General features: G+C 43.3%; 1 protein-coding gene across 3 annotated transcripts in view; it reads left to right on the forward strand.

The window, feature by feature from the left end:
* Positions 1-1,697: 1,697 nt before the first annotated feature.
* ALDH18A1 (aldehyde dehydrogenase 18 family member A1) overlaps positions 1,698-15,101 on the forward strand; it is a 39,179-nt gene continuing 25,775 nt past the window's right edge. Inside the window, exons 1-3 of one of the 3 annotated variants that reach the window (XM_043475865.1) lie at positions 1,698-1,893; positions 5,085-5,200; positions 12,680-12,894. In XM_043475865.1, coding sequence (XP_043331800.1) covers positions 5,113-5,200; positions 12,680-12,894 — 303 coding nt within the window. In that variant the 5' untranslated portion in view covers positions 1,698-1,893; positions 5,085-5,112. Of the gene's footprint in view, positions 1,894-2,053; positions 2,078-5,084; positions 5,201-12,679; positions 12,895-15,101 lie in introns of those variants that run through there. The other 2 variants (XM_043475863.1, XM_043475864.1) reach the window with 2 other exon arrangements.

A 15,101-nucleotide genomic window follows, 5' to 3' on the forward strand; every position in this document is an offset into this window, starting at 1 on the left:
TTTTCCAGTAGTCATGTAAGGATGTGAGAGTTGGACCATGAAGAAGCACTGAAGAATTGATCCTTTCGAACTGTGGTATTGGAGAAGACTCTTGAGAGTCCCTTGGACAGCAAGAAGATCAAACCAGTCAATCCTAAAGGAAATAAACCCTGAATATTCATTGGAAGCACTGAAGCTGAAGCTCTGATACTTTGGACACCTGATGCAAAGAGCCAGCTCATTGGAAAAGAACCCCATGCTGGGAAAGACTGAAGGCAGGAGGAGAATAAGATGACAGAGAACGAGATGGTTGGACGGCATCACCAACTCAATGGACATGAGTTTGAGCAAACTCAGGGAGAGGGTGAAAGACAAGGAAGCCTGGCTTGCTGCAGTCCATGGGGTCACAAAGAGTCAGACACAACTCAGCGACTGAACAGCAACAACCACCTCCTTGTGTCTCATTCTCCCTCTTCCAAGTAGTGAACAAAGTCAGCTCTCCCTCCTTTATGTTCCCTGTCCCCTTCTGGAGCCTTTTCCCCAGCCATCATTTCTTATTTGGGCCTTTGCAATAGGCTAAGTGAGCTCCCAGCTTAAACCCTCCTTTCTACTGATTTCAGACACACAGAGCCGATCATGTCATTCCAGTACTTTGAAAGTCAGGGTTCTCTAACTTTGGGGATGATAAGATTCAAATCCTTCAGCGTGTCACAGAAATTTTAAAAGCCCCCCTCCCCCTCCCCCAAACACCTTTCCAGTCACGTCCCACATGTAGCCTCTCCTCACAGGGCGTCTCCTGCCTCTGGATATTCCATTCCCTCTTCGTCCTGCGATCCTGCTCCCCGCTTCTCCGTGAACTACTTCTTCAAAGCCCAATTCGAATGTCTACTCTTTAAAAAGACTTGCCTGAATCCCCAGACACCCCTCCTCTAACATCAAATAGTGTAACCATTTGCTCACATATCTGTTTCTCCCATAAGGTGACCGTTTTCCTCCGAACCTAGGGAGTGCCTGCCACAAAGTAGCCAACGTTTAATGAATGAGGAATAGGCTCAGCATTGTTCTCAGGAACTACCCCACAACCGGCAAGATGCCTTCCTAACAAACCTCCACCAAAGTGTTCTGCCCACCCCAACCCCCTACGTGCCCAGCGCTACGTCTAGGCCTATCTATGCAGAAACATGTCCTTTGAGGAAAACACTGCAAGTAGAAACGGAGAGAGTCCGAACTCGAATTTTAAGGGTGAATTGTCAGGGATTAAATACTACTACTTTGGTATTTACAGTAGCCTCATCAATGCCGTTGCTAAACGACAGTTGGGCTAGGACCCTTGGGGAAAGCTCCAGGCGACTAAGAGGCAAATCATTTAATCTCAGTGTCAAAATTTAATCAGCTTTAGTTTGCCTGGAGTGAGGGATCCTCAAATACGTGCAAATTGATCCGATCTATTTCCGAGGTGTGGCTGGGATACAACGATCAATACTGGCAAACACATCGTATGGGATCTACCAGTAGCTGAGGAATCCAGGCGTCCTTTCTGCCTCCCGGGGAAGGTCCGAGGGGCGACTCTCCGTGGCCCCTGTCCGGGTCTGCCGCTGGGACGTGGACGTTCACATACAGCACTCGGGCCCCGCCCCCTGGCGTCTGCTAAGTCTCGGCGGGCGGGGCTCGCCACGTGTAGCGCAGGCCCGATTCTCCAAACGCATCTACGCCATTGCCGCAGCGCAGCTCGGGATCAGCCAGCCGCCTCGCGTCAACAGCGGAGGCTTTGCGGCCTGGGTTTACTCCAGCGCTGCTGACGTAACGTCATCTTGCGGGACGTGGACGGAAGAAAAAGAGGAGTAAGCCGGTGCGAGAGACGCGTGGCGTGGAGTGCGGGCCGGGTGGTGGGGCCCGGCGGCTGAGGCGAGGCAGGTACGAGCGGGCCACAAGGATGGCGGGGACGGTGGCTGGGATGGAGAGGCGCCGGCGCCTGCGTGGGGGCTGAGGCGGCACCCGGGCTGAGGCAAGGGAAGATGTGCGCGCCGGGTCACAGGCGACCGTGGGGACTGCGGGGGCGCGCGGCCTGAGCTGGAGCAGAGTGAGGGGGGTCAAACCCGTAAGTGGGTGTGGGTACGCGGAAGGATGGCGGCGGGCTGGGCCTCTCAGACCGCGCTGTCTCGCCACACGCCGGCGCGCGGAGGCCCTAGGGCCGCGGGGGCTGTGGGCACTCGAACTCCCCGACCTTCTCGGATACACCCAGATGCAGAAACTGATCCATATGGAGGCTTGAAGATCCAGCGCCTGATCCCTTATCGGCCCGGGATCCCCGAACCAGCTTCTAGTGCACCTGCATAAGTGGTGGGGTTTCACCCCGTTTGTAACTGTTCACACATCTATTCTCAGGGCCCTGTGTGCAGTTCCGCGCGGCCTGCCTGGGTCTTTGTGATCCCCTCTTGAAAACCAACCCCCACCCCCCCGCCCCCCGTCCCGACCCCGCAGCGGGAGAGCTCGCTCACGACCGTCTTTTGCAGTGTGGCATGAGGTCTGTGGATAATTCTTTCCGTGGCTCATCAGGGCTGGGCGGACCCAGATCCATCCCCCTCCCCCATCTCCGTTCCCCTCTCTAGAGGGGGTGAGGTCTGTCACTGGGGCTTTGTCTTTAATTGGTGAACCATATAGCAAGCCTGTGTTCCTGGGCGACTTTTGTTGAGACTAAAGTTCAGTTCTCTATTCAAGTAAGTAAGATAAGGACTATCTGTTCAGAACCTGTAAAGAAGTACTTGAGAAATGTCCTGAGTCAAAACATGGGAGCTTTTCATTTGATGACATGGGGTCTAGACAGACACACATACCCTTTGCTCCCTGGGATTAGCTATCTATCTTACGAGGGCATAATAAATTCTGGCAGGATGAACTATCCTTTGCAGTGAGGGAGGTGATGGGAGAGGCCAGGAGGCCTGGTTTCTACATCACTCTTCAACGTGATAACTGACTGACCTTAAACATTAAGAGCTTTCGGTTTTTCATAGATAAGAGAGAGATAAATAGTCTATAAGTATAATTTGTGACTATGTCTGCTCATCAGAGGCTATGAAATTCTTTGTTCCAGTGACAGGTCCTGAAAGAAATAAGGAAGAAAGTGGTTGTAAGATATAATAACATTAGTGCCTAAAAGACAGATGGAGGAGAGTAGATGTTTATTGAGCATCTCTTGTATCCAGGCATTCCATTATTGGAATGCAGTTACTACATTCTCTCACAATAATTCCACGAGGTCCTTATTGTTATTGTCCACGGTTTACAGATGAGGAGACTGAGACTTTAAAAGGTTGGAAGGCATACAGCTAGCAAGCGCAAAGGTTGTTTCCCATGTTTACCATGCCTTTGGTGGGAAGTTTATAATCCTTTTGGGAAAGCTAGAGTTGCTGGGGAAAGTTTGTGAAGGAGATGGAATTAGAATTTTAGGGCCATTATTTGATTGTTTTACCCTTTTGGCTCTTCTAGAATTATTTTGGTGAATTCATGTATAAATAATTGTTTAGCAGCAATTTCAGAAGGAATTTGTATAAGCAGCAAACATAGATCATGGCCTCATAGCATGCTTCAGTATTATGCAAATAATTTTCTCTTGGAACCTTCCTTACTGTCACAAACACTGAAGTCAACAAAGACAGCACTTAACACTTTCTCTTGCTTATATAGATGCCATATTTTGTATGACAGATGTATCCTGCCAGTCTCTTCTCTCTTCTTTCTGTACCTTTGTGCAGTATAAATTGAAGAGCAGTAACCATTCCTTGTTTCTCTTCACTTTAGGGCAAAATGCTAGTCTTTTTAGGCATGTTTAAACAGCGTGAGACATGTGTAAGAGAGTTAGAATATATCTGTTAACGCCTACAGCAGAAGTTAAAAGGAGGCCCACAAGCAAGATAAAGGATTTTTCTTATCTCATGAAAACAACCATGTCCCTGTAGTGTAAGAGCTGCAATAATAAATGGCATAGTCTCTCTGTGTATGTATATTTATATATTAATATACACACACATAGGAAGAAGCCTCCTGCCTTTTTATGAAATAAACTGTTCTTTGTCTAAAATCTTTGAGTTTGACCTGCAGTGGGAAAATGCCCACAACTTAGCTCTGAAAACTACCTGTGTGTTCATCCTCCATGAGGTGTGCCCAGGGTCATTCCAGATGCCAGCCGTTTACAGGTATTGCCACTCCCTCCCAGGGGTTGAAGAGTATGCTTTGGATTCCTCTGGACAGCAAGAAGAAAGACAAAGCTGCAGCCTCCGACCTTTCCTCCCTCTCCTTGTGTCAGCAGAGATCAAGCTGACATTTCAAATATGTGGTTTTCAGAGTTCTTTTGGGAGATGAGAGCAGGAAGCTGGAGGTGGCTGCTTGTGGAATGTCGAATCTGTTTTGATTGGTTGAAGACTCCGTAATGGTATAGAAATTGTAGTGAAGATTTAATATCAGTAGATAAACATTATACCTTGAAGATGTTTTTTGTCACTCAAAATATTCATAATACTTAGTTCCCATTTTTTTCCATAAAAACTAAGAAGGTCCTGGGACTTTCCTAGTGGTCTAGTGGTTAAGAATCCACCTGCCAATGCAGGGGACATGGGTTTGATCCCTGGTCCAGGAAGATCCCTCATGCCTCGAAGCAACTAAGTCTGTGCACCACAACTCCTGAGCCTGCATGCCACAACTAATGCAGCCTGCGTGCCTAGAACCCACTGTCCCTAACAAGAGAGGCCACCACAATGAGCAGTCCCTGCACTGCGATGAAGAGAAACCCCCACTCACCACAACTAAAGAAAGCCCATGCACAGCAGTGAAGACCTAGTGCAGCCAAAAAATAGAAATTAATTTATTAAAAACAAACAGGAAAAAAAACTTAAGATGGTCCTAAGCAAGGAAGAATAGAGTCAGAGCTTGGGGAAGGAGCCATTTGTTTTTCTGTCTTTTCTGTATGTAGAAGAGGTAGGAGTTCCTCTAACACAGAAGAGTTTGGATCAAGAGAGTCAAGTTTTTACTCTCAGTGTGGGGAGGTAGATGAAAGTAAAATGAACTATCTAGTATTTTGATTGTTTGTTTTTTTTAAATGCATCCTGCAGATACCTTGGTCAGTGACCACCTCACAGCATGTTGAGTCAAGTCTGCCGCTCTGGGTTCCAGTCTTTCACCCAGCGTCTCCTGCCCTGGGTCCAGTCCACAATACTCAACAGATCTCGTAGGTATCTTAGGAAACCTAAGTATGTGAGAGATTCGGTCCAAGTGTGTTTCAAAACAAAGTTTTAAAGAGGAAAAAAATGTTATTTGGCAGAACTGGACAAAAGCAGTAAGCAGGGAAGCAGCATACTGATGAAATGCTGTGTTTGTATTTATCAATAAAGTAAAGCTTTTGGAGGGGATAGACAGGTTATGGCATAGATTATGGCGATGGTTTCACAAATGTATACTTACCTGCAAACTCATCAAGTTGTGTACATTAATTTTACAGCTTCTGGTATATTAAAAAAAAAAAACAGCCTCAAAATTTAAAAAGATTTTTAAAGATAAAATATTACTTCTATTTAATCCCCCCAGATTTCTTGCAGGCTGTTTTTGTTCATTCCCTTTTTTGTAATGAAGTGTTTAATTTTGAGATAATTATAGATTCACTTGCAACTTTAAGAACGAATACAGAGAGAGCACTTATACCTAGTTATCCCAGTATCTCAACCAGGGTATCAATGTGGACAGAAGCAGGTTAAGATTTCCATCACTGTGGAATCCTTCCATTTTTCTTATCTAGCCATCCTCCTTTCTGTCCCTAACCCTTGGCAGCCTCTAATCTGTTCTCCATTTTTATAATTTTTAAATGTTATATAAATGAAATCATACAGTATCTGACCTTTGGGGGTGACTTTTTTTACTCAGCATGTCTCTCTGGAGATTCTTGTTGTGTGTATCACTTTGTTCATTTTTATGACTGAATAGTATTTAGTGGTATGGGGGTACCACAGTTAGTGTAACCATTCATCATTGAAGGACATCTGGTTACTTTTTTTGTTTGTGGTGAATAAGACTGCTGTGAACATTTGTGTACAGGATTTTGTGTGAATATAGTTGTGGTTATTTGGGATAAATGTCCAAAAGTTCAGTTTCCGGGTTGTATGTTGGTTATATGTGGTAGTTAGTTTTTTCCTCTCTCTTTTTTATTTTTTAAATTATGAAAGTATGATTAACACATTTACAGGAGACTTGGAAAATATAGAACAAGGTTACTTGTAGTTCCATTATATTTTACAATTTAAGTAGATAAATTTTTAGTTGGAGTTTCAATATCACTCTTAAAAATTAATAGAGTGAATATACAGGAAAGTAGAAGGATATGGTACTCCTGAAAAGCACCATGAATGAATTCAATATAATTAAGATTTACACAATTTTCACAGAATAGTAGGATACAAATCCTGTTCAAGTTCCCATGGACTATGACTAGGAGACACTGAAAGATATCCAGGGACATAAAACAAGGTGCAAAACATTCATAGTCTAAAGGTATTTAAATCATACAGAGTCTGTGGAATTCTGTTAGAAATCAATAGCAAAAGATATTTGAAAATAACTCACATATTTTCAAGTGCAGTGTGACAAAAGAGATCATGCTGAAAGTCATTGAAAGCCTCAGTAAAGTTAGAAGACTGAAAAAACAGAATGATTGCAGAGAAGAAAACATTTAAATGAGAAATTAGTATCAAAATGAGAAATTAGTATTAAAAACCCCATGTATTTGGAAATTAAATGTCCACTTTTAAATGATGGGTGTGTCTAAGCCATAAGAAGGAAAATTAGAAAATATTCATAACAGAATGGAAATAAAAAGAGAATTTACCAGAATTTGTTGCTTGCAGCTGAAGCTGCTCAATACAATGTGGTAGTTAGTTTCATAAGACATTTCCAAACAGTGTTTGCAGTGGCTGTACCATTTTACGTTCACACCAGCAGTGTATGAGTGATCTACTTTCTCTTCATCCTCAATAGCATCTGATGTTGCCACTCTTTTTTATATTATCCATTTTGATAGGTGTATAATGATATCTCACTGTGGTTTTCCTTTTCCCTCTTGTCTGATGAGATTGAACATCTTTTCATGTGCTTATTTTGCCATCTGAATATCCTCATCAGTGAAATGTCATTTTTAATTGGATTGTTTGTTTTTCTACTGTTGAACTTTGAATTTTTTAATGTCTGCTAGATACTAGTCCTTGGAGAAGGCAATGGCATCCCACTCCAGTATTCTTACCTGGAAAATCCCATGGACAGAGGAGCCTGGTAGGCTGCAGTCCATGGGGTTGCTAAGAGTTGGACGCGACTGAGCGACTTCACTTTTCCTTTCATGCATTGGAGAAGGAAATGGCAACCCACTCCAGTGTTCTTGCCTGGAGAAACCCATGGATGGCAGAGCCTGGTGCGCTGCTGTCTATGGGGTCGCACAGAGTCGGACACGACTGACGCGACTTGGCAGCAGCAGATACTAGTCCTTGGTCACATTTGTGCTTTGAAAATATTTTCTCCCAGTTTGTAGCTTGCCATTTCAGTCCCTTAACAGGGTCTTTCATAGGGGGAAGTGGTTTTTGTTTTTTTGACTTTGATGAGATCCGATTTATCAGTTTTTCATTTTATGGATTGTACATGAGTACTAAGTCCCTATAGTCGTGACCTATTGTTTTCTACCTCATGGGTAGCCCACCAGGTTCCTCTGTCCGTGGAATTCTCCACGCAAGAATACTGGAGTGGGTTGCCATACCCTTCTCCAGGGGATCTTCCTGACCCACGGATCGAATCCGAGTTACTGGTAGGTGCCTCCTGAGTTGGTAGTTTCTTTACCACTCGTGCCACCTGGGAAGCCCATGGATTGTACTTGTGAGGTCAGATCTGAGAACTCTTTTATAGCCTTAGATCTTAAAGATTTTCTTCTGTGTTTTTTTCCTAAAAGTTTTGTGGTTACATTGAAGTCCCATGATCCATTTTGAATAATATTTGTATAAGGTGTGATAGTTAGGTCAAGATTCTTTTTTTTTTTTTGCTTATAGAGGTCCAGTTATGAAAGCTGTTTATGATATTTTGAATTACTAGTCTCCTTGATAACATCTAAATGTTATCAACAAATCTCAAAACCTTTCTGCTAGAGGACTTGCTTACCAGCTAATCAAGCTTATCACCATTGGAAAAATCTGTTTCCCATTCATGCAAGTGTAGTTGCTCAGTCATGTCTAACTCTTTGCGACCCCATGGACTGTAGCCTGCCAGGCTCCTCTGTCCATGGCATTCTCTAGGCAAGAATACTGGAGTGGTTTGCCATTTCTTTCTCCAAGGGATCTTCCTGACCCAGGAATCTAACCTGTATCTCCCACATTGCAGGCAGATTCTTTACCGTCTGAGCCACAAGGGAAACTTTCATGCAAAGAAGCATTCATACAAAGAAGAGTGTAAAGTTTAAAAGCTGAGGGTCTGAAACTAGGCTCCCTGTGTTTGAAAACTACCTCTGCTGCTTACTAAGTGACCACAGCTATGGATTTAGGTCACAATTCCATGAGCTGGCATTTTGGACCAGGCTCAGCTACACAGTGGTTCCATGTCCTTGTCAGCTCTCAACTTTGGCTCAGGTCAGGGGTGACTGTTGAAGGCCAGAGGATAGTCTGCTGGAGTGACAGATCATCTCTGTTCCACATGGTCTCGCATCCTACAGCAGGCCATCCATGGCTTCTTCACATGGTGCTTCCCAAGAACAGCAAGCTTGGGAGTGACAAGGTCTCTGTGACCTAAGCTCAGAGTTTATGCAGAGCTAGGCTTGTATACAGTGTTTTAAACAGGCTTGTAGAAAACAGTAGGTCACGACTATAGGGACTTAGCACACATGTACAATCCATAAAATGAAAAACTGATAAATTGGATCTCATCAAAGTTAAAACAGGCTTCTATACAGTGTTGTAAACAGCTAGGCTTGTTTATAAAGTGCAAGCTCTGCTGCACTGGATTGGTCAAAGCAAGTCATAGAGCCAGCTGCTATTTAAGGAGAGGAGAAAATAGATTCCAGCTGTGCATGGGAGCAGCTTCAAGTATTATGGCCATTTTTGGAGTCTGATAATGCTGATAAGTTACTCAACTTCTCTGAGCCGCAGCTTCCTTAGGTATAAAATGAGGCTAAGATTGAAGTCAGGAGGAGAACGGAACGACAGAGGATGAGATGGTTGGATGGGCTGATTCAATGGGCATGAGTTTGAGTAAACTCCGGAAGTTGGTGATGGACTGGCGTGCTGCAGTCCATGGGTTCGCAAAGAGTCTGAGCGACTGAACTGACTGAACTGAATAATAATAACTAATGCATAGTAATACCTAACTCCTGAGTCTCAACTCATGAGAATTCAGAAAGATGATGATGATGATAGTCATAGCTAACACATGTTTATATACCACCTAACATTTATTATGTGTTTACTTCATGCCAGTCCCTGTTCATGCATTAACTCATTTCATCCTCCACAAAAACCGTATGAGGAAATGAGGTAACAGCAAGTAAGTGAAGGAGTTGAGATTCCAACCCAGGAAGTCTGACTCCAGAGTCAGACACTCCCTTCATATTTGCTGTGCCTCTGTATAAGGTGTAGGAATAGTTTTAACACAGTTCCTGGTATATAGTAAGTGTTCACTTTAGGGTTTTTATTGTTGATATTATTGTTTATTCTCATTAGACACATTCACAGGAGATACTTTGTGATCTTATCCCTAGATTTTTCTTTGTATTCAGGTTTTTCTGGAGCCCCATGTTCACTGACGATGATGAGCAGAAGAGCAAAAAAGAGAAAAGGCAAAATGAGAAAGCATATAGATACAAACAGAGGGAAGTGGAATGCCAGGAAGGGAGATAGAAGCCATGTCCAGGTCCCTTCCTGTTCAGGCCTGAAACACAGCCTCATTACTGAATATTAGGACTCTGATGCTGAAAAGCTAAAGGGCTTCTCCCTTGAAGTGTGTCTTGTGGCACTTTCAATGAATATGGGCAACCCCTTCCCCCAGCACATGTGTATACATATGTACCTTGGTATCCCTTCATCCTTAACAGGAGTAGATGGTTTTTCTTTGAGACTTGGGGCCTAAAGGTCCTTAGAAGATGGGAAGAGATTACCTATTCAGAAGCTGTGGATTTTTCCTAACTAATCAAGGCCTTCTCAGTCCTTCATATGAACCCCCAAAAGTATAATACACTGCAGAATGTAAAAAATGCCCTCAAGGAAGATAGGGTCAATCTATCTTCCTGAAGAAGGGTGACAGCGTTGTCACATTGTCACAGAATAGGAAACCTGGGAAAGCCGTGGGCCCCATAGAATGCTCCTTGGTGCGGAGCCCACTGGATGTGACTGAGCTTTTATTTGCTTAAAACCTTGTTCATAGATGTGGCCTCTTCTTGAACCTTTCCTTAAACCTGATGTGCTGTGACCCAGTTGCCTGTCGCCAGAGTGACCCTTGACTGCCTGGCACCAAGCCATGCCACCCTCTTCTGCTGATACAGACTGTGGATCAGGAGTTTCATTCATGCTAACCTGGTCTGCTTGGACTCACCTGCTTGCCACTACCTGTGTCCCTGAGGTGCCCTCTCAGGTTGCCCAACCCATGCACAGCACTTTTCTAGGCCAGGACATGTCCTGCAATGCACAGGAGAGAAAAGTGGACACCAGGCCTTGAGAGCTGTCAGGAGAGATGCATACTACATGGGTACAGCTCTGAGCGCTGCATACAGCCACTGACAATCACAGGTCCAAACTCCAGGGGAGTAAGTCTCTGCCTCTACACCCCTTTCTCCATCAGGCCAAAACTATTAGGTATGCAGTTTTTACGCTTAGACTTAGGTGTGTGTATTGCTTAGGATAGTATCCTTGAAGACTAGGCCAGGGTACCTATATCGATGAACCTGATGAAGAAAGAGCTGTCCAGGGAACAGCCCCCACAAAACACCGGTCCTTTGGTTCCTAGGATCCCCTCACCAGGAACAGGTCTAGCAAGGGTGTCAAGCTCCAGTTGTATCCCAGGTGATGGGCTTACTGTGCAGCTCTCTGCTGGAAACCAGATTACAAGTGTGTTGTGAAAAAAGACCATATCGTCTTTCTTTAATCTCCACAGATCTGAAACATTGTCACTTAAAGAAATGGTTTTTTAAGAGAGGAGAGAAAAGACTCTTTATGACTTCATTTAAAATGTTCTTTCTCAGGTTTGTGTGTGAGGGATGTAGAGAGGGAGAACACACAGTGATCTGGTCCATGAGAATAGGGTTCTGCCTGCTGTACCCTAATTTTTGTAGTGTAGGCAGAGACAGCAGATGGATGCTCAGTTACAGTTAGAAGAGTCAGTGGTCGGGAGGTGGAGGCACTGGGTTGAGAAATCTGTCTGTAAATATAAAGGGAGGTGAGAGTAGTTGATTCAAGTGAAAAGAGATTACTCTGTAATAGTAGAATTGTAGAATGGTCTGAAAGGTGGCTCAGAATGATTACTTTAGTAACTCGTTCCAGTATTTATTAAGGTCTGTGGTGATACGTAGAGAACTCTGTGAGGGAAGGCAGTCAGCAGGAAGTCGGAATCACGAGAAGTGGTAAGGAGGTTCAGTGCCTGACATTCAGGTGTGACTTATTTTCAGCTTTTTAATCAAGTTTTTTGTTTTGTTGTGGTGAGGATTCTTTTGGGGATTATTTATTTGTTTTTGTTTGGTCTCTTAGAAATCTTGTCGAGTGTTACAAGAAGCATCAGGAAAGAATTGATTAGGCGCAGATGTCCACAGGGATACAAAGAAGGCTCTGACTCCAGTATTACTTTTCCTTCAGAAAGCTATCCAGTTTCTTTTATCCTTGTTACAGACATCTGAATTCATGTGCCATATTTGAGAGAAAATTTATAGGGAGATTAGTTATGATTTTTTATTACTTATACCAGTTACTTTATATTGTCTTAGCTAATCAGACTCTTTTATAGCAGTGTGGTTTCTTTAAAAGCACACTGGTTATGTGTGCTTTTCTTTCTGGTTATGAAAGCAATACATTTTTGCTGCGTAAGTTTGGAAAACATAGATAAGAATAAAGAAAGATAAGTCACCCATAATATCATCATGAGGTAAAATATTAATATTTTTATTTATTTACCTTTTTTGTATGCATTTAGAAATGTATGTGAAAGAACATATCATGACCATTTTCCCATATTATTAAAAATTCTAAAAATGTTAAATCTTCCTACCCATTTTTGAACATTTACTCTGCTTCTGATTTTTCCTATTATAAATAATGCTGATGAATAGCCTGCTGATAAATTTCTTTGTCTCTATCTCTGATTAGTTCCTTAGAATAAATTTCCTGAACGTGGAATTGCTGAATCAAAGATGTGAATATTTTTAAGGTTTTTAATACATTTTGCCAACATGTCTTCAGGAAAGATTGTTTTGTTTAAATTCTTGACCAGCAATATTGGAGTGTACCTGTGTACTGGATACAAACTCCACATAATACTGGACTAAAACATGCTTGATGTGTCTTTTGATATACTGGTTTTCTTCAGTTGAGAATGGTAAAACTATTTTTTGGTGGCTGAACTGGTTACTGTTTTGCATGCATATTTTCAGTGAGAAATTATATCGTGTATTTCTCTCTTTTTTTCTTGCATTTGACTTTGGGTTCTGCAGGTCATGTTCAGCCTTCAGCCATCAGACATGTTCGTTCTTGGAGCAACATACCCTTTATCACTGTGCCCCTCAGTCGTACACATGGCAAGTCTTTTGCCCACCGCAGTGAGCTGAAGCATGCAAAGAGAATTGTGGTGAAACTTGGAAGTGCCGTGGTGACCCGAGGGGATGAATGTGGCCTGGCCCTGGGGCGCCTGGCGTCTATTGTTGAGCAGGTAATCCCCAAGACGGAAAATTCTTCTGAACTAAAACAAAGTCCATTTTTTAGGCTGTCATTTCAGATTTCTTAGCTTGTAAAAGTAATCCTCATTTGACTATGGTAGATTTAACCCAATCTGAAAACTGCCTTTCCTGAAGAAGGTGCCACCAGGAGACAGCATCCCAGGACAAGCAGAGGGAGTGTCGAGGAGTGGAGTTGATTTCATGCAGTTCATCTCTCAGGCTTCTTAGGGAGAAGGAGCTGTGTATGTCAGTGGTTCTTAATCCAGGCTGCACATTAAAATCACTGAGGGGCTTGGTGATGCCTGGGCTTCACACTCAGCCGCCTTAATAAGTGAAGATGGGGTGGGGCTCACCCCCCTGTGTTTTTAAAGTTCCCCAGATAGTAGTAGTCAGAGTTGAGTACTCAACTCTGGATTTGTGTGAATATTGAGCTTTCTCCCACCTTTTGCTAGGCTTTATCTTTTTTAATTAGCCCAGTAATCTTGAAATAAGTAGAAGCTGTCATTGCAAATATTTCCAAAGTTCAAATATTTGAAAAGACTCACCAGACTCCACAGAGAATACCCATATATAAGACTTTCATTTAAAGGCATAGGGATGTAAGGCCACAGAAGGGAGGGTAAGCAAGCATTGAGGGGCTGAGAGAAATCCTGTGCACAAGCCCCCCAGGGTCCTTATCTGCACAGGACACACTATTTCCAGATTGAATCACCAATAGGTCTGTGCGAGGAATCTTGGCTTTGCAAGGCCTCAAAGCAGAGTTTTCAGTGGGAATTTTTTACCAGACTGACTGCTGATAGTTTATCAGTAAAGAAACTGACCTTAAGGGGTCAACATGTGAGTTTTGGACTTTAAACATCACATCACAAATCCCACTACCCGTATCTTTTCTGGGAGTGCAGGGATCAGCAACCTTTTCCTGTAAAAGACCAGTACTGAATGTGTTACTCTCTGTAAGCCATTCAGTGTCCATCTCAACTACTCACATACCATTGTACCACAGAAGCAACCTTAGACAGTACGTAAGTGAACGAGTGTGGCTGTGTCCTGATAAAACTTTGTTTCCAAAAACAGGCGCAGGTCAGAGTTTGTCAACTCTTGACCAAGAGTCAAAAAACCAGACATCCAAATATCCTTGAGATAAACCTGGAGTTTTTCTGTCCTAGCTGTAACTCAGCTCTATATTCCATAGCCATGTTTTCAGTTTTAAAAAACATTTTTACTGAAGTGGGTATTAGAATACTGCTAAAACTTGATGGAATTTTTATCATATATTTTCTGTCCTAAGCAATTATCATGAGATCTGCCTTTCAGATTGAGTTCCTCAGTTCAATTCAGTTTAATAAATTTTTATCAAAGGGGTACTTCTGCTTTGAGGCCTTCCACAGCCAAGATTCCTTGCACAGATCTCTTGGTAATTCAGTCTGGAGACAGAGTTTGGTCCCTGTGTAAATAGAAGTCTGCCTCTAACTGTAGTCTCTCCCCTTGGGAAACCAGAATAAACTGGGACTCCCAAAATAATTAGGTGATTGTTCAAGGCAGACCGTATCCAAATGAGAGGGCCCAAATGAGAGGTACTGACAGGTCAGGAGGTGGGAAGGTTGGATGAGAATGTGGTCACGTTGGAACTTCCTCAGAGAGATGAGCCTCAGGGTGAGCCTTTGGGACTGACAGGATTTGAAGCAGCAAAGGGGAAGTGTTCCATGCTGCTAAGTGCGCGTGGTGAAGGGTGCCCCTGGAATTGTGTAGCCTGGTGGTCCTGGGAACAGGGAGGCTCCAGGAGTAGTCTCCAGACAGGAGACAAAAGCAGGAATGAGTTTGGCATGCTGATGGGCCAGGGAGGGAGCTGAGCTTGAAGGCAGTAGAGGTGATTTCATCAGGGAGGATGTGTCTAATTCCATTAGTTAAGGCTTTAACACTGGGTGGAGGAATTGGGTTTCTGCCTAAAAGGAAGATTGAAGATTTTGAGCAAAGGAGAAATTTTATGAAATCAGTGGGGAGAACCTGGTAATGGTTTGCTTAGGTCACCAGCTCTCCTTCTAGGGACACCCATGGACCTTAAGGAACAGTTTTCTAGGCCAGGGCAGTCCTGACATATGGAGTCCACTATCTTGTCCAAGGATCTGATCATGTTAGGTAGACTTAGGAGACAACTTAAAGTGGATTCCATTGGCCGAAGATGGGAATGTCTGAATATCAA

The sequence above is a fragment of the Cervus canadensis genome, chromosome 8 (genome assembly GCF_019320065.1).
Source record: "Cervus canadensis isolate Bull #8, Minnesota chromosome 8, ASM1932006v1, whole genome shotgun sequence".
Classification (NCBI taxonomy): Eukaryota; Metazoa; Chordata; class Mammalia; order Artiodactyla; family Cervidae; genus Cervus; species Cervus canadensis.